The sequence below is a fragment of the Ptychodera flava genome, chromosome 17 (genome assembly GCF_041260155.1).
Source record: "Ptychodera flava strain L36383 chromosome 17, AS_Pfla_20210202, whole genome shotgun sequence".
Classification (NCBI taxonomy): Eukaryota; Metazoa; Hemichordata; class Enteropneusta; family Ptychoderidae; genus Ptychodera; species Ptychodera flava.
The window spans coordinates 30231782-30251642 of record NC_091944.1 but is presented as its reverse complement, the minus strand read 5'-3'; the positions used below and the strand labels follow the sequence as shown (position 1 = coordinate 30251642).

At 38.6% G+C, this 19861-nt stretch overlaps 2 protein-coding genes across 2 annotated transcripts; both read right to left on the bottom strand.

Moving 5' to 3' along the window:
• Positions 1–210: 210 nt before the first annotated feature.
• On the bottom strand, positions 211–4016 carry LOC139116524 (netrin receptor UNC5B-like). The gene is made up of 7 exons (XM_070679134.1): positions 3617–4016; positions 3234–3440; positions 2913–3097; positions 2001–2615; positions 1755–1883; positions 1435–1611; positions 211–707 (listed from the first exon to the last, which is right to left on the bottom strand). The coding sequence occupies exons 2-6, from the start codon at positions 3244–3246 to the stop codon at positions 1444–1446; spliced, it is 1110 nt and encodes a 369-aa protein (XP_070535235.1). The 5' UTR covers positions 3247–3440; positions 3617–4016; the 3' UTR covers positions 211–707; positions 1435–1443.
• A 7308-nt stretch (positions 4017–11324) lies between these two features.
• LOC139116021 (UNC5C-like protein) lies at positions 11325–18906 on the bottom strand. The gene is made up of 9 exons (XM_070678517.1): positions 18770–18906; positions 17867–18468; positions 16965–17613; positions 16479–16684; positions 16166–16350; positions 15246–15857; positions 15017–15145; positions 14692–14868; positions 11325–13955 (listed from the first exon to the last, which is right to left on the bottom strand). Exons 4-9 carry the CDS (start codon positions 16489–16491, stop codon positions 13551–13553), a joined length of 1521 nt encoding a protein of 506 aa, XP_070534618.1. The 5' UTR covers positions 16492–16684; positions 16965–17613; positions 17867–18468; positions 18770–18906; the 3' UTR covers positions 11325–13550.
• Between the last annotated feature and the right edge of the window lie 955 nt (positions 18907–19861).

The following is a 19861-nucleotide window of genomic DNA, read 5'->3' as shown; positions in this document are numbered from 1 at the left end:
TTACACTATATCGTGCATCGTCATTGTAATTTTTCTATGCATCAATTCCACCTATGCGGTCCTGAGTAAAATGTCATATCTAGTTTCAACAAGTTTGAACGTGGAATAATAATGCGGCAAACGTGTTACAAGGTCTATTGAACCGTTATTGTGATTTTCAAGAAGAAATCAGTAATTTTTCTTGCGAATTTCCATCATGTGAAGGACCTTGGAAAATGTATTGTACAGTACTGTTACAGTAGTTAATACGTCCCTTCAAGGCATTTGTTCTTCGAGACAACATTCGCGATTTCGTCGCCACTATCATTTCACGACTCGCGCATTCTCTCCTTTCCGACATAACTGCTGACGTACGTCTTCGCTACGTCATTTTCCATTTCAACAAATATTCCCATCAGTCTTTGGAGGGACGTGTCCAGTTTGTTTCCCCTGATTAGCTCCATGGTAAAAAAGAAGGCTAAAAGTCGAGAAGTTGGACTTTCCTTCAAATTTAGAGTCTTTATTTGAGTTGCTTCTAGACCGAGTTTTTCTGCGAAGCCCTTCCAATCCTTGGTACCATCACGGGGGACATCGAGAACTTGACACAAACTTCGCCACAGATCTTCGCCAACTCGGTTGTCCTTAGGATTCCAATCTTCATTCAGCTTCCGGTACAACTCGTCATTCGTCATTTCCACCCAATTTGAGTCACTTTCAGAGGATGGCGTCTGTATGTGTTGACAGTAATACAATTCTAATTACTTTCATCGATAACACCAAGTTCAAATGACAAAAGTTGCATATTTAAACATACACTAAAGATTGATAGTTTGTAAATGAAATATTGACTCTGTTTTATGCATTTGTGTCTACTGTATTTCAGACTAGAATCTATTCTCTTAGGTTATTCCCGAAAACTTGGACAGGAATATCAAACCAACAAGTGCACGTCTCCGATATACAGTCATGTATGAGGCACACATCCCAACAAGAATTCGTGCAAGTCTCTTTGCTACTTCTGTTGATAGTTTGCGTTCAAATTTAATTGAATAATAACAAAAGGGCTACTTTGGGAGACACTCCCATAGACTTGGTGCAAGTCTGTGAATAAAATCTAATTGAGCTTATGTGATACAGTATTGGCGACTTTTTTGTCTGACCTCGATGTACTGGAGTCATTGCTATATTCTGGGAGAAAGTTACTGCCGATCACGTTCACTCCACGCACGCGCAAATCCAAATTACAAATCCACTAGTTCGCCTCTCACGAGCAGGAAGACTACGCAAGATCATACTGCGGAGTCCAAGTCAACAAATATTTAAAAATAATATTAATGCGTTAAAGCTTGCTAAAAATGATATGACTTTATACAATCACTGACTTGAACAAAGTCTACGACAAGTCCTAAAACAACTCACGACTACAAGAAAAGAATAATGAGTAAATTACGCAACCTCGGCATTTCAGATAAGCAACTCCAGTTTAGTACTTTCTTGTCCTTCTGACTTCACACACACAGTACAAAAGAAATCTTCAGGCTTTTCCTTGTCTGATAAAATGTGTCGAAAGGTAAATTGACAATTAGTGACGTCGGGGTCCTTGTCGGTTCCAACATCAGCTAAGCGAATCATCTGTAAGATTTAGAAACGAATTAACCAAATTACTGCCAGAGCTATATAATTTGCCACCCAAAGACATTTGTATCAGTTAAAAGTAAATACAAGAAAACAAAGTCATTGACAGCCTTGTCAGCTAAAACGTAATTATACTTTACCTTGGTTTTTCTGCTACCTCTTTGCCGCCACCCTTCTTCAACGTCTTCTATTTTGGTGATCAAAAACGTGTCTTGATCACTGACACACAATGCGGTACGCTGCCTCCATGACGCTGAGATACCTGGAATCTGTTGAGAAATTCGGGAACGTGAGAATAGAACTTTTGACGTGAGCGATAAAATATACATGACAGCATATGCATACACGAGTGATTAAATTATGAAAAGTACTATAAATAGTAGTACCTTTCTGTCCTCGGAACGTGAGCCGATGTCACACCAGGCGCCAACCTGCACTTGGCAGCATGTTCCTCGCGAGAAATATCCTCTTGCACCGATAGTAATACGACGTCGTGCGGTTTTACCTTCCTTGGCCTCGCCTTCGGCAGTAAAACCAGTGAAATGGTCGAGAAAAACATACACGAACTCATCCTTCACTATAGTAGAGTCTTCTGGTATCTTATTCCAGGAGCCTTCTTTAGCCCTCGTCAATGCAGTGAACTTCCAGTTGTTTGGGTTGACTGCACAATGTGGAAAGGTTAAAACGACGTCCCGTTTGAATTCTGCACCGTCTGGGCCGCAATGCACAATGGGAGAGAGGGCGATTTTACCTGCGTTAATGCCACCATAGATGTATTCATTGCCATGGCAATAGACAGGTTGCCTCTTTCCTTCTTCAATTGCACCCGGTGGGACATAGAGAACCACTTCTTGGGATGGCAGCATCAAATAGCCACCCTTGCTGTCAAAGACACTTCCAACAAAGTTCTCTGCGAAGTATTTGTGTCCCACTTCGCATTCGGCAACAAATGTATTGAAATCTGCCATGAAAAGATCATCGTCCGTTGAGAGATTAGGAATCTGCAATTGGTAAGAAATATCAACGATTACGGACTAGAGGAAGCGACCATTGTAATATTCAGTGAACTGGCATATTGGACCCTCAGATATACTCAGTATTCTATTGGTCTGCTAAGCGGGAGTGGTGTACACGTTACCAAACATAAGTGTTTTATATAGAAACCATTCACGTCCATGTTGTGCCAATTAGGTTCTCATTGTAGATAATCGATCCCAAAATGAGTTGGGCAAATTGCTTCAATTGATGCTCGTTGTTGCAGCTACGTGGCATTACCTCTAATCTTACAGGCGACTTACCAGGCACAGATTTACTCTCGGTATCCTTTGCCGAATAGTCCTCATCATTTCCAAGATCTGACCTTGTCCGGAGTTTGCAATGTGAACTTTGCTCTGTGGTGAAATCGGCCAGTTATTCAAACCAGCCTTGCCATCAACGTAGATACCAATGAATGGGGTGTCCGTCCTGCGTGCATGGTTAACGGCTGACGAAAAGAAAAGAATCGCGTTCAACAGAGTTTTAACAAGATGATGGTGTACTGTTAAAGTGAGGAACAATCAATGATACCATGAAAATTAGTGGCTCCAAAACTCAACAAGTTTCATTTAACGATAGCATACCTGTATGGCACATTGCAGAGTATTCTCTTTCTTGATTGAAGAGATAAATGACAAACTGTGAGATGTGTATCACGTCTATGATGCTTTGTCCCGCTTGACTGAACGTTGCCTTGACAACTCGATATCCGTCAACTTCCAGGGCTTCGTCGGTACCAGATGATAACGTTTCTGGTGGCTATTGACCAATAACTGCTGCGTCATACTTCTCTACGAAGAAAAGAAAAGAACAAGTAAGTCTAAGGAATATTGATATAAACAAGGTGTCAGTGTTTGACAAGATGGGTTTACAAGAAAAATTGCCTGTGTTTTCTATCTTTATGGTGCGTTGTAGACTTGCAGTATTTTAATTGAGTAAATTATTTTCGTCTGTTCAGAAAACATACCTTTCACAGCGACTTTATGTTCGGGGACCTCTCCAGTAATTTCAAAAAGACAGCAGAAAGCTCCGTTTGCCACAGCACCGTTTTCTTCGTCTGCAACTTTCTTCAGAGCGCCGACCAACGCTGGATCCCCCGATAGCCTGTTGATATTGAGTTGGTTTAACGAAAGCACCCAGACGAGGGACACTGCATAATTTAGAGCACTGTCATTTTTTTAGTCATTTTTTGTTTGTTTGTTTGTGTTAAAATATAATATGTTTGTGTGAAAATAAGAAACATGAAATTAAATTGTTTGTTTGTGTTTTAACTTGATTGCGGATTCCATGTCTCAGGTCAAAATTGAAAAACTTAAACTTTAGTCCAAAATCTCCGAAAGGAAACTTAAAACATTCCTTTCGAAATCGAAAAATCGAAAAAAAATCAGGGGTCATTGTGCGAATTTTGAAAGTGGAGAAACAAGCTACCCAATATTTACTGACATCCAAAATTCAAAATTGCCGTTATGCCTGTGTTAGCTCAGGGGGAGGGGGAAATTTTTCATTGTCACCGAAAAAAACAACCATGAAAACTTTATTCCCTTGATCAGCTTCACAATGAGCCCCAACAAATAGAAGACCAAAAAATTAAAAGTTTGAGAATCCGAATATCTGTCCCTGAGACGCATTATACCGAAATAATGAACGATTTACTTTTTCACACTTTTATTCGTCAAGCTCCGTTATGTTCAAATTTGAAATGTCATTTCATTCAATGAATATGCTGTGCAGCACATATAAAGTATGTCCTTCAATCGGACTAGAATATATACAATATCTCGTTAGAGACATGAGACTTCGTGTACAACGTTTACCGTCTCTCATCCAATGAGATTGTGTGTCGCACATCCATCTCTAAATGAGACCAGTGTACAGAAGATATCATAGCGACCGCAACAAAATTTAAGTCGCAGAAGATTCTCCATTTGAGAAAAATTAATCGCCATTATCAAGCAGACGATATCACTCATTATACCCAAGACCAATTTACTAAGACTATCGTTAGAAGACGGGCAGGTGGGAAGCGGCGCTCATCTGTTGCCAGTGTAGATGGATGGCAGACAGTGACGGGGTTTTGAGTTATTTGGGGCAATCGCTTCCTCTAAAGTTTAAATGACATTTGACGACTATTATGCAATTTTTGTGAAATTTGTTGAATTTACGGGTGCTCTAGTTTGGGTAGTATGTGTTCGTTTTTGCATGAATTGTTTTTCGGGATTATTTTTCTGTATTTTCTACCATTTTTGTCAGATGCATTATAAACTTACAATTTGAGATATATACATCAAATATAATAGAATCACGAGGTGTCCTTCCCGAAGCTCATCTGACATTCAGGGAAAACTATAAAACTTTGAGTTTTAGCTCCTGAATTTAGCCGAATTCGTGAAGGATGTGTTACCTGAATACGTCCTAGTGGACCATCATGAATTGCTCATCGAAAAATACATGTATCAGCCAAACTATCACAGAGGGCGCTATATACCACACTCAAGCAAAATTACAAACTCTGAGATATTAACGTCACGAATCTCTGAACACCGCACAACTTACCTTATTCTTATGTCATTCAATGGCATTACTAACGCTGCTTGTTAATTACTAACGCTGCTCGGGAAGGTGCTAGGTCCTTGTAAGAGCCAGCATAACAAAGGTCGAATTATCAAAAGGCCCTCAAAGAATATTACTGCACACGTCCGTCTTCAGTCCACTCGAAGCCTACCTAAATGTGTTTATGTACACTTGATCACATCATAGACTTGCCCCGATATTGTTAATCTCTTTTAACTCGGATGACATCAGGGAATACCGGTTGGCTACGATGTTGTATTTTCTACGTATAATAATTTTTCATATCGACCTTTCTCAGAGGCTTTCATATTGTCCTTTACAGTGAGTATTAATTTCAAACGTAATAAATCGAACAGGCAGACTGTGTTATCGGTAAGACGGTATTTGACCTGTTGTGTGAAATACTGTACTGACGAGCGGGGATAATAGAAATAAACGATTGGGAATAATAGGAAAGGAAAACGACAACAAAAACAACAATCACTATATTTTGGTAGGCATCCTAATAAGGATGAGCATTACTTCGATCATTTCTAAATACTTTTTTGTCTGTCATATCGCAAATTTAAATGTGCTTAAACCACGTGGTGCTCAACAGAAATGTGTACAGGTATATGCCTTCCAAATTGGTCAGATTGTGAACGAAAAACTCCCCGAACATGGCTCGACAATAAAATGCCCACTTGCTAAAAGCAAATCTTCACATTCAATAGAACTTCATAACCGAAAATAAATTAGCCCACTTTGACAAGAAAATCCCTACAAATAGGTCTATTTTGTATACATTTTCAGTCCGGGCAGCACACCCCTGCCTGATAATTTTAGAGAAACAAAAGAAAAAACTTGTGAGGAAAGGAGTTGGAAATTTTCTTCGACAACTGGGAATCCCAAGTACACAATTCAATCACTTTGTCCATGTAGCGTTCATGTGCTTTCTTTGGTTACCAGCACCATTTTTCAGTAGTAGCATTCAGTTTGATCGTCTTACTCTTTATTTCGACACAAATTCCATCCTACGTCAGAGTGCAAAGTGTTACCTTCTTTAGTTTGATTTTCTTTGCTACACTAGGTGCTGCATCCTGTTTCATTTTCATCTTTTAGCGTCTTGGTATTTCCAAAAATAAGCCTCTAGAGGAAGGACACATTGAAGTAGGTCATCGACACTTTCCACATACATTCAGTTTTCAAAACTTATTTCAAACTTCTTGCACGTGTAAGTCGTAATAAGATTAAATTGATACCAAAAACTAACTTTCAATCTTAGAACACTACTTTTTGTCTCTTATGTTTTCGGTTGCAACACTATAACCTCGATCAGCAGATTGACCCGATCTAAATATGTGACCTTTGGACACCTGACGTCAAAATTGGGTCACAGACTTTTGTAATTAATACAGGCTTATGTCTACACTACGTGATAATTGATAAACCAGGACTTTTATAGCCTCTTTGACACCTCTTTCGAAATATCTAGGAACAATTTCAAGAATATGTACATTTTAAAATTAGTAAACCGTATGGTCAGGTGCCTCGATGTGTATACGTGTTGAAACCGTCAATGTCGCAGAACTACACTGTAAAGTTAAGTGTTAAAGGATAGAACATCAATTAAACGCCTTTTTGTAACACTTTTTGAACGTGTCCAGACGTTCAGAAATTTAACACTACGTGTTCAACAAACGTTCAATTTTGAACACATGTATGCAGATTTTGAACACTACGTGTTCATCAGACATTATATTGAACACCATGGTGTTCCATATCTGAACACACGTTGCACGTGAAATGTGTTCAAGAAATTGAACGCATTTACGCGTTCAAAGGACTGTAACACTTTTTGAACGCATGGACGCCGTTCAACGATAAGTGTGTTAAAGGCTAGAACACATGAAGCGCCCTTGTTGAACACCTTTAATTTGGGGCGTCCAGGGGGTGTTCAGCCTTGAAATAACATTACGGACCACTGATATTCAGTACTAGTAAAATTATTTTATTCTAAAAATACACAAGACATTTCTTAGTAAAATACAATAATTTACTGTAAAATGGGCAAATAAACATTGCCACTTTGTATGTAAAATTTGTCAGAGGAAAATACCAACGGTGTTAACACCCTCCTATCAAAAACATAAGCATAAAAAATCGCTATAAACACTGTAGATCGTTTTTAAAATATCAACAAAGTAATGACAAAACAGGTTTTACATAAATATTGTGGATTACGTTTTATGTTCATACTTGCTTAAAACGTACAAAAAAATCTGAAAAAGCTCAAAATTTGGCATACTTATATTGAGTTGAAAACATGTATACGTATGACATGCATACTCCATTTTTGTAAGATGGTTTCTTAAAGACATTTCCTCTTGTAAAGACCATCGTAAATTTTGAAGGAAAAAAGTTAGTCAAGGCTTCTCTAGTGCACATGGTATGTAGTTGTCCACACTAAAGTAAACACAAGATGTCAAGTTGTCAAAGTGTCACAGTAAGGCACAACATGCAGAAAGTGGGGAAAGTGGGTCCTTGGCAGGGTAAAACCTATTTCCTTGTCCAACAAAGTCCTTCATAAACAAAAAGGTTTGTTTGTTTGTAATATCTTTAAATAAACCCTGAAATAAATCTGTGACATTTCAAAATCTACTTCTCAGAAATTAAAAACATATTCGTACAGACCTTTCAAATTGTTGTACCCTGCTATTAATTTTTATACAAATTTGTTCACCAAAAATGATAAAAATCACCCTTAAAATAAAAAAATGTAGATTTCATCATGACCTGAATATTATGGTAATCCCTAATGCCCTGAAAATATCTGAAATGTCTTTAATGTCTTAAAAATACAAAGTTGTAGATTTTTGCAGAATTTGAACAATGTGAAAAAGGCTATCAGTAGAGGCCTATGTCCCAAATATCAAAGGGGTTCAATTAGCAGTTTTGAAGAAGATTTTTTAAAGATTTTTTGACCAAAAATGAAAAAAATTGCCATGAAATATAAAAATTTGAATATTTCATCACAACTAGCACAAATTTGGCTAAGGTCATTCTTAGGGATATGTTTACCAAATATTGAAGACATCAGTAAAAGAGAAGAAGATTTTTGCCAAAAAATAGCAAAATTAGCCTCAAAAATATAAATTTGCATATTTCAATATAATTTGAACATATCTGATTAGGGTAATCCGTGGGAACCTGTAATCCAAATATTAAAGGATCCGTACAGGCTGTTTTGAAGAAAAACCTGTGGATGTACAATTTTAAGGACGATGCTACACATCCACTTATTTAGCTGACAGCAAAGCTAAAAACTAGTTGCTAAGAACAAGAGACATGTTGAGCTACAATACAAAATAATCTTAGGTTTGGTAGTTGGCTATGATCAACTAAATGTTCCAGGCGCATAAGCTTTCAAAGACGTAAAGTCTCCTTTATTAGATGCGAGGGGGACTGAAAAATTGAAGAAGAAAGTGACAGAAAATTCAGAGTGAAAATTTCAGAAAATTCAGTAATTCAGAGTGGACATTTTTACTCTGAATGTTCTGTCGCTTTCAGCTTCAATTTTTTATTCCATCCTTGCATCTGATAAGGGAGACTATACTACACATCTGTGAAAGCTTATTCTCCGGCAACATTTAGTTGATCATAGCATGCTACCAAAGCTTAGATTAATTTAGAACAAAAGTACAGAAACTTATCAAAATTCAGTTACTGACCCTTGGAAGTTTAAATGTACATTATAGATGAACTGAGGTTCTCAAGCTTGTTTCCAGACAGCTACCTGTACACTCATCTTCTTCATTATCTGTACCACCAGCGTCTGTAACAACTCTTCGATTTTCAGTTAAATCCAACTTTTTACATCCTGAAATAATGCAACGATAGGTAAAGGCGAGATGAGCCTTTAAATGAAAAACAAAGGGCTGATTAGGTTAAGGAACAGGGTGAAACTTTCATATACAGTGACTCTCTTCAATACTGTTACAAAATATTTGCTGCTTCTTGTCATCAACTGATTAAAATAAAAAGCCAAACTCTCATATGCTGAAACAATACATTGTATACTCTACGATGTTTAATGATGTTTTACATGCGATTGTGTCTACTAAAAGACATGTGTTAGCTGTGATTACGCAGCGGTACTATGCAAGGCGTATCGATCGCGCTCAGGTCAAGCGTTATTAGTCTGGTTCCCTGACCCATTTCCCCGGTAGAGGGCGTGGGGAAATATAGGGTCAGGTACCGGGTAGCCATCTTGAACAGAATTTTGTTCGAGATGGCGGAGGTTAGTCACCTGACAGAACATGCTACAACAAATATGGCTGCTACCATGAAAACGCCGGTCAAATTCGACTGGATCAGAATTATGTTGGAACACTGGTATCCGAACCAAAAAACATTGGCACACGACACGGGAAACATAAACTGAAAGGATTAATCCTGAAGTACGGGGAAATAGAGGTGATTGAAGGCTGGCTGTGATATCGCAGCAGTACTTGTTGCGTGTATCGAACGCGCTTGGGTCATTGAGGTCATCGCCGACTGTGGCGCGACCCCAATGACCCGAGCACGTTCGATACACGCCACAAGTACTGCTGCGATATCACAGCTAATTGAAAGCAAACTTTGTTGGAACTGTGAACGACGATTGATTTCGATGGATAGAATGGTGTCCGAATTTCGTGAAAAATGCCATGCATCATGTCGAAGTTCTAAAAGTATTAAGAGGTGTGCTAAATCACAGTAGCTAAATCATGGAGGTAGAAAGTCTTTCTTTCTACCTCCACGGCTTTGTGGTACAAACAAGAAGTTGGTGTCAAGTGAGCTTGAAAGATGAGAAAAAGTTACAAGTGTTACTTTCATCCAATCACAGCTTGTTTTATTTTAACCCAATAGCGTCCATGTTTACATTAGCCGGTACCTGACCCTATATTTCCCCACGCCCTCTACCGGGGAAATGGGTCAGGGAACCAGACTAGCGTTATCGCTACAGTAGTGTTGAGTTGACCCTTGACCCGAGTGAGATCGATCGATAGACCATGGCCAAAAGTACCACTGCGTATTCACAGATATAGCTAGTTGTTGGTATACCAGCCACTGAAAGAAAACAGGTTTCTTCACGTAGTTAAGCTATTTCAAGGTACAATACAATTAATTTCAAAGGATAATAATACAGATGCTTCAAAATCTAATACCTTTTACTATTTTGGAGAGGAAACTTACCCTTTCTGGTCTTGCTTCCGCACGATCACGACTTCAGGGTGCGCTTACAAGAAAAATGTCGCAACTTCCGTTTTGATGCATCATGGGATAGGAAAAGGCACCAAACTTGAACACCAAGTGTTTAGAAGTAGAACGCCTCTTGAACGCCGATGTTAAAATCAAAACGTTCATGATGGTTTTCTGATTTTCTTTTCAATTTTGAAAATTTCAACCCGTAATAAACGTGTAAAATTATTTTGTATACTTCCTTTTTTAGAAAAAAACATGCTTTCAGCAATTGTAGACCGGAAATATTTTTCACTTAGTGTGAAATTCGTTACACCAAAATCCGTGTACGTTTGCCGGACAGCAAGGCAGTAGTAAATTTAATATAGCCATTGTAAAGTAAAAAACACAAAAGATTGTTAATTGTTTCACAGTATTGTAAAATTTCAGTGATGCTTAATTTTTGAACACTTGAAGGAGATGGTTGTTAACACATCGTGTTCAGGTTTAGAACATCATTGTTAATAATATGAACACTAGTGTTAACAATATGAACACTAGCCGTTCAAATTTGAACACCGACATGTACATTTTGAACGCGTAAAGACGCGTCTAGCGTCCGCTATTTTTACAGTGTAAGACGTCGGTGTCAATGACCTCACTGTTTCTCCAAAGCAGAATTCCGGGCATGGAGGCCCTGACTGGTCTGACCTGAATTCGAATCAGATAAATAGAACGGTGGTGTCTTTCTAGGCAATTTTATTCTTCGGAGAAACCAGTTACTAGCGTAGTGTCCGTTTGGGTTTTAAACAAACCATTATGCCTCGTCTGACTATATCAATAAGTAGGTGGAAATCCCTTCGAGCAAATAAAATTGACATCAATGCAAACAACCATTACCGTTCTTCAATCTTATTGTATGTTTATTTGATCATCCTTGGCAAAAATTGTGTTCAGTTCACAATTTAACTCTATTACCTTTGTACTGATGAACACTGAAGATAAATAAAAAAATGAGAAATGAAAGTCAGCAACATTTGCTGATCGAAATTGATTTCGAAAAAGCGATAGCAGAACAACTTTAAAGTGATAGAGTGGTCACGGATACAATATTTGTGAGGTTAACCTAGATTATTGTTTAGATTTCGATAGCTGATATGTTCTTCAATGAAATACAATAGACATACGGAGACGAAGCAGGAGGTGGCTTACTCTTGATTTGAGAAAAGAGCATAATGAAAATTATGTGGCAATTACACATTTTTACTAAAGGAAAACAATTACAATGAATAATCAAAATGCTAAATAATTGTGTCAATATTAATCGCATCTGTTTATAAAAAAAGAACCAAACGCCTGCAATTCTTTGATAAATCAAATCAGATTTGACTAATAGCTTGTATAAAACTTATCACACTACAGTGGTGCCTGGCAGAACTCTATGCGGTGTCTTTTCGTCAGAGTATGGAATCTTGACAGCAGAGTACGTTGGGTACACATAACTAATCAGCATCAAAGGGATGCTACTCAGTGTATTAAGGCACTTTATCCCAGAGAAAGGTAGCTTTCAGGTCACCATGTCTTTTCTATAAACAGGATCTAGGACCAGTCAGTAATTGAACACATATTTCGACTGCACGACCGCTATACGATATCCATACATTGGGATCTTCCTGCACCATCCAATGCACAGAAATATACCATACCTAGTGTAAGGTGATGCTTTATATCACAGAATGATGAAAAATACTATGATCCGCAGCCCTGCATGGATACGGATCGCCAAAAAAACAACAAAAAAGCACACAAAACCGATTATACTACCGATACTATTAGGATTGAGATTACCGTATATTTTCATGACCGTACTTGCACTTGACCACAACTCGAGACCTCATATCATACACCAAGCACTTCGAATAGTTCAATGTAACGTGATTCCTTAATGGTAATGGATATTTTGATGTTCAAACTTTGATATCAAAAATGGGCGACTTTCGTCCATTGCTCTAGCGAGTACCAACGCATGGTATTTCAACGATTTTTTTCTCGACCTCAAATCAAGTGCATGGGTGTCTTTGAGAGCGTATTAGCGATTTCCTGTCACAAATGTGGTGTCTTCTATCATTGCTAAAGATTGCTGAAACACAAACTTTGCAATAGAAGTTGATTTCACTGTCACTCTAAACACATGTTTGTATAGGTTGACACACTTGGTGCGATAAGATAGTGAGTAGCAGTCGACATACCGTTTTAAGTGGATCAGTTGTGATGTGTCAAAAAGAACAAAACAATACAAAACAAGCTGCACTCAAAAAATCGGTCTTCAGCAAAACAATGAAACTCCTTGAACTTTAAAACTTGATGATATAACTTCCCTATATAATTAGCTACACAAAATAAACTTATAAATCAGGTTGAAAGGAAAAAAACGTAAGTATTATTGACTTATCATCGTCTAGCTTACTTGACTTGATGGAAGTCCATGGTATTGTAAATAAGGTAAACAAGAAGCGAAAAGCATGGTGGCGCCACTCAAATTTAAACTCTTGAATTCCAGTGTTGTTGATTGAATAGGTGATACGAGTGACTTCTGGGTTAAAGTGTGATCTCACTGCTTCCAAAATATACAATCCATGTTATTGATTAAACAACATAAAAATGATGGTGTATTCTCTAAAACATCGCATTTTCTTGTATATAAAAAGTAACATCACTTAGAATACGGATGGCTTGTTTAAAAGCTTTTCGAAAGCAAGATTACGGGCTAACGTTATGATTTTATAACACATTTATCTTAAAATTAAAAGGGAATGTAGTCTCTTTTATAATTTATCATGCATCGTCATTTTCATTTTTATGCATCAATGCCACCTATGCGGTCTAGAGTAAAACGTCACATCTAAATTTAACAAGGTTGAAACTGAAAAAAATGCGGCAAACATATTGCAAGGTCTATTGAACAGTTATTATTGACTTAGATATCCATGAAAGATCTTAATCAGTTATTTTTCTGACCTATTTGACGTCATTAAGTACCTTGGAAACTATATTGTACTGTTCTTAATGTGTCCCTACGAGGTATTGGTTTTTGAGGCAACATCGCCTATTTTGTCGCCACTATCACTTCACGGATCGCGCATTCTTTCCTTTTCGACATAATTGCTGACATACGTCTTCGCTACATCATTTTCCATTTCACCGAATATCGCCATCAGTCTTCGGAGAGACGTATCCAGTTTGTTTCCCCTTTTTAACTCCGTGGTGAAAAAGAAGGCTAAAAGTCTAGACGTTGGACTTTCCTTCAATTGTAGGGTATTTATTTGAGCTGCTTCTAGTTCGAGTTTTTCTGCGAAACCCTTCCAGTCCTTGGTACCACCACGGGGTGCATCGAGAACTTGACACAAACTTCGCCACAGATCTTCGCCGACACGGTTGTCCTTAGGATTCCAATCTTCATTCAGCTTCCGGTACAACTCGGCATTCGTCATTTCCGCCCAATTTGGGTCGTTCTCAGAGGAGGACGTCTGCGTCTGTCAACATTAACACAACTCCGGTTATTTTCATCGATTACACCGATTTCAAATGACAAAAGTTGCATATTTAAACATACGATAACAGTCAACAGTTTTGAATGAAACATTGACTCTAATTTATGCCTTGGTGTATATTGTATTTCAGACTAAGATCTATTCCCATAGGTTATTCCCGGGAACTTGGGAGGGGGAAATATCCAAACCAACGAGTCTACTTCTCCGATATACAGTGTTTAATGAACAGGAACACAGTTACAATACCAGTACCTAAACAAAGAATGGATTTGATTCTGTTTACTACTGCTGTTGATAGTTTGCATTCTAATTTATTTAAAAAAAATCATAGAGCTCCTTTGGGATACACACACATAGACTTTGTCGAGGTCTGTGAATAAAATATAATTAAGTTAATGAGATGTAGTAGAGTTATCGAGACTTTTTTGCCTAACCGCGATGAAGTAGAGTTTATTGCTAGATTCTGGGAGAAAGTTTCTGCCGATCGCGTTCACTTCACGCATGCGCAAATCCACTGCCCATGCTCTTCTCACAGGCGTAAGGACTACGCGATATCAGACAACGGAATTTAAGTAAAATAATTAAAAAGTAAAATTAAAGTAACATTAAAGTTTGCTAAAATGGCTTTATTTTACACAATCACCGACTTGAACCAGTCTAAGACACACCCTCAAACATCTTACGAGTACAAAAAAGGGATAATGAGTAAATTACGCACCTCTGTATTGTCGATAAGCAACTCCAGCTTGGTATTTTCTTTTCCTTCTGACGTCACAGACACAGTACAAAAGAAATCGTCAGGCTTCTCCTTGTCCGATAAATTGTGCCGAAAGGTAAATTGACAATTCGTGACGTCGGGGTCCTTGTCAGTTCCAACATCAGCTAAGCGAATTATCTGTAGGATTGATCGTATAGAAACAGATAAACTAATTTTCTGCCGGTGCCTATGCGAATTATCACCTACAGACACTTATATCAATAAGATTAAAAGGGAGAAACCCTCAAAATCATTTGCAGCCGGGTAAAATTTAATCATACCGTACCTTGGTTTTGCAGCTACCTCTTTGCTGCCATCCTTCCTCGACGTCTTGTACTTCGGTCATCAAGTACGTGTCTTGATCGCCGACACACAATGCTGTACGATGCCCCCATGACGCTGAGATACCTGAAATCTGTATGGAAAACGTGTTGGCGTAAGGATAGTGCTTTCAATGTGAACTATAATAGCATCTGCGTACATGAGTGATTGGATAATGAAAAGTGTAGTAATACCTTTCTGTCATCGGAACGTGAGCCGGTGTCACACCAGGCGCCAACTTGCACTTGGCAGCTTGTCCCTCGCGAAAAATATCCTCTTGCACCGATAGTAATACGACGTCGTGCGGTTTTACCTTCCTTGGCCTCGCCTTCGGCAGTAAAACCAGTGAAATGGTCGAGAAAAACATACACGAACTCATCCTTCACTATAGTAGAGTCCTCTGGTATCTTATTCCAGGAGCCTTCTTTAGCCCTCGTCAATGCAGTGAACTTCCAGTTGTTTGGGTTGACTGCACAATGTGGAAATGTTAAAACGACGTCCCGTTTGAATTCAGCCCCATCAGGACCGCAGTGTACAATGGGAGAGAGGGCAACTTTGCCAGCGTTAATGCCCCCATACATGTATTCATTACCATGGCAATAGACAGGTTGCCTCTTTCCGTCTGCAATTGCACCCGGTGGGACATAGAGAACCACTTCTTGGGATGGCAGCATCAAATAGCCACCATTGCTGTCAAAGACGCTTCCAACAAAGTTTCCTGAGATGAATTTGTCTCCGACTCGGCATTCGGCGACAAACTTGTTGAAATCTGTCATGAAAATATCATCCGCTGGGAGATGAGGATTCTGAATGGGTAAGAATTATCAACAATTACGGACTACAGCAGCTACTATTATTATATTCAGTGAATTAATAAGTAGAAAACTCAAATTCACTGACTTCCATCAGAGTGTTTAGCCGGGTATACGTGTCGACATTACCAGTCATAAGTGTTTCAAATAAAAACCATTCAGGTTCATGTCGTTCCCAGTTGCTTCTATATTGGGATAAATCTCAAAGTGAGTGGAGATAACAATGGTAATTAACACATTTCTTTGGAGATCGTTGTTGCAGTCACGTGGCATTTATACCTCCCGTCTGTCAGTCAACTTACCAGGCAGAGGTTTACCCTTGGTATCCTTTGCCGAATAGTCCTCAACATTTCCAAGACCTGGTCATGTCCAGTGTTTGCCATGTAAACTTTGTTCTGTGGTGAAATTGGCCAGTTACCCCAACCAGCCTTGTCACCAACATAGACACCTATGAATGGGGTGTCTGTCCTGTGTGCATGGCTAACAGCTGATAGAAAAGAGAAGACTTGCGTTTAGAGTTTTAACAGGTGAAAATTACCGTAAAATGAAGAACATTCAACGTTATAAAGTTAATGGTTCCAAAAACTCAACAAGTTTCAATTTTCGATAGCATACCTGTATGGCACATTGCAGAGTATTTGTTTCTTGATTGAAAAGATAAATGACAAACTGTGAACTGTGAATCGTGTCTATGATCCTATGCCCGGCTTGACTGAATGTTGCCTGGACAACTCGATATCCGTCAGCTTTCAGGGATTCGTCAATACCAGATGATAACGTTTCAAGTGCCTCTGGGCCGATAACTGCAGCGTCATACTTCTCTGTAAAGAAAAAGAAAATACACTTGATTCTAATGAGTGTTAATGTGAGCAAGGCGTCACTTTTTTACTCAATGGGTTTGAAGAAACTGTCTGTGTTGTCTACCTTTGTGGTGCGACTTTAAGCTTTCTAAGCTTTCCTGCAAAACTGTAAGAAAATGTTTTAAAGTATTTTAAAGTCTAGAGAGCTCAACGCACTAGACTGTGAAATTCTACAAAAAGAATTTGTAGTGGTATTTCTGGGTAATTATTATTAATTATTATTACTGCTCAGAGAACGTACCTTTCAGAGTAAATTTATGTTCAGGAGCCTCTCCAGTAATTTCAAGAAGGCAGCAGAAAGCTGCATTTCCCACAGCACCAAAGTCTCCATATACAACTCTCTTTAGGGCGCTGACCAACGCTGGATCCTCCAGCAACCTTTTGATATTGAGTCGATTTATCGTCAGCAACCAGACGAGTGACACTGCATATTTCAGAGCATCACGCTGCCACTGTGAGATGCATTTGTTGTCTACAATATTTTCAATAAGATCTCCTATGATTGGCCTATTGAACCAACTCAGGAGTTCAACACTTCTATATTTGTCATGGGCGAGTAGGAACATTATTCGAAGAGGCATATCGATATCTACTGACTGGATATCAACCCTGGCCGATGTACTCGTGAAAACATATTTCTTAAGTATAAGCATCAGATCATTTGTACAGACTATAGTGGTCATTTGATCGATGCCGTTTTGTTTTTGTTGTTCAAATGGCAACAGACTTATTGCACTCAGTGCGAGCATCTGGATAAAAGATGCAGGACATTTGACCCATTTGTTAATGAGATCAAAGTGGCGTTGATCGATCGCTATGTTATCGTTGACATTGTACTTGACTGTCAGCAATATCAACCTAAGGCACCGTTTGCAATATTCAAAACCAACCTGAGAGAGAGAGAGAGAGAGAGAGAGAGAGAGAGAGAGAGAGAGAGAGAGAGAGAGAGAGAGAGAGAGACTCATTAGTAATGCAAAACCCAAATCAAATCAATAATATCAATGTTTGTCGATTTTATTTATCGTGTCGCTGATATCAAAATTATTGCTCCATTTTTATCAGATAATGTTTTGTTTTCGTTATAATTTCTTTCAGTTGTATTTGTTTTTCCATAATATAATGATTCATTACCAATCTGCCTACCTCGTCAACCTCAATCACTAGAGGATCTGTATTACCACCAAGCACTTTGTCAATCAACACTGTATACTCAGGTAGCTTTCCAACACTCTTGCTGAAACATGGGCTTATAAGGCCGAAAACATATAGGCAATCTAGGAGGAGGATGAGATGCTCGTCAACTTCGTCATCCAAGTGCATTTTGATCTTTGAAGCCAGCGGTCCGATCGCTTTGCACATATTGACTGCAAGGGCTGCCTTGTCAACCATGTCAAGAACTGCAGTTTTCACTTTTTCTTCGATTGAATCGTCTAGCATAACCGTAATTATGATCTGCAGGGTGTCTGGACAAATGATGCAATCAGTAAGCCTTCTCGGAGATATTCTGCAACTGTTCGGCCATTGGAGCCGTAGGCCAACCAAACCTTGGCAAGGATCTTCCACACGTGTCCCACTGTTTCAGAATCTTCTCTACTAACCATTGTTCCACTCGCAAAGAAAATCATTTCGGGTACTACGTTCGGTTTTGCAAGTAGGGCAACGTTTTCTTCTGTCTTCAGCAACACTAACAGGATCTTCATGTTGACATCAAGGAACATGGTATGGATCTTTTGCTGTGTTATATCCTAGGTGAAAACAAGGGTATGAAGTGTTATAATTTTGTACGGCTGCAGGACCACATGCATTCGTGATACACAATACACGCACTCATACATACAAACACACACACACACACACACACAAACATTATAAGATACTATTAGATATATAGCTAGCTACATACATACATACATACATACATACATACATACATACATACATACATACATACATACATACATACTACATACATACATACATACATACAAATAAACAAACAAAATTCTCCAGGCCAAATTTACGAATGTACAATGTTTTGAACCTCACCTCTGATGTATATGTCTGTCTTATATCACCATCCGACAACAATCGTTGAACCAGTTTCATGTAACCGGACTGAGAAAGCTCTTGAGAAAAACAGACATTGCTTCCAGCACATTCTGCGAGTTTGTACAGTAATACAAACTTTTGTTTTGTTTCAATTATAAGCGCAGTAAAGAAGCCTGATTCGCGTTGATCATACTCAAGACTGTACTTGCTACAAAATCAAGGACACCTTTTTTACACACGCAGTTATTTAAACGTGTCAAACCTTGGCGCCTTCCATAAGTCTGCATGAAGAAATCAATAAATCTTATCGATCCTAGTAGGTCTCTTTTATCGATGAATGTTGGCATTCTTTCAGGTTTCGATTCACTCATCAACACGAAGTAGCTCTTCGAAAGCAGCGAAGGAGTTCTGCATGCGTGTCTTGTGCCTGTGACGATGCTACGCTGTACAATCGATCAAAGACTGCTTTGTCGAATATCTTTTCCTCAAACCCATAAAACGCGAAAGCATTCGATATCAGCATAACATTTCTGATCAGTTGCTTTGTATCCTGTTAGAAAAATATCCATAAGATAAGTACTTGCAAACATTCATCATCATCATCATCATCATCATCATCATCATCTTGCCATCATCATATCGTACGGACAAGTTCTGAACAGAATATGTGAGATGTGCATAGTTTGCTGTGTCTTGCCAAGATTTCAACTTTGTAGTAAAACCAATAAATCGTTTTCCTTGTTGGAGGAAACTTACCTTATTAGTTTTCTGCCTCTTGAAGAGCGTCTCGGAGCATAGCACAGATTTTAATACATCATCGATGCTTGCTTTCACCATTCTATCAAGCCATTCTTTGCTGTTAATCGACCTTTGTGCGAATGCTCTGATGTACTTGCAGAATAATTCAAAGTTGGCGTCGTTTGGTTCTGGGAGTCTGATGCGACCGTCTATATTTACCATATCATACAGCTCTGTACACAATTTAGTTGTAAATCCTGAACCAAGAAGAAAGTTGCTAATTTTCGATTCTAGCTCAACGGTGAAGAATTCTGGCGCGAAAGCAAAGCAAGCGACCGCCTCAATCATTTC

What these genes read in the sequence shown, in the direction of transcription:
- LOC139116524 (XM_070679134.1), bottom strand. An exon ending in CGAGAGTAAATCTGTGCCTG is followed by an intron (nt 2,616 to 2,912) that starts GTAAGTCGCCTG and finishes TACCAATTGCAG; the next exon opens with ATTCCTAATCTCTCAACGGA. An exon ending in CACGTTCCGAGGACAGAAAG is followed by an intron (nt 1,884 to 2,000) that starts GTACTACTATTT and finishes ATTTCTCAACAG; the next exon opens with ATTCCAGGTATCTCAGCGTC.
- LOC139116021 (XM_070678517.1), bottom strand. An exon ending in CAAGGGTAAACCTCTGCCTG is followed by an intron (nt 15,858 to 16,165) that starts GTAAGTTGACTG and finishes TTACCCATTCAG; the next exon opens with AATCCTCATCTCCCAGCGGA. An exon ending in CACGTTCCGATGACAGAAAG is followed by an intron (nt 15,146 to 15,245) that starts GTATTACTACAC and finishes TTTTCCATACAG; the next exon opens with ATTTCAGGTATCTCAGCGTC.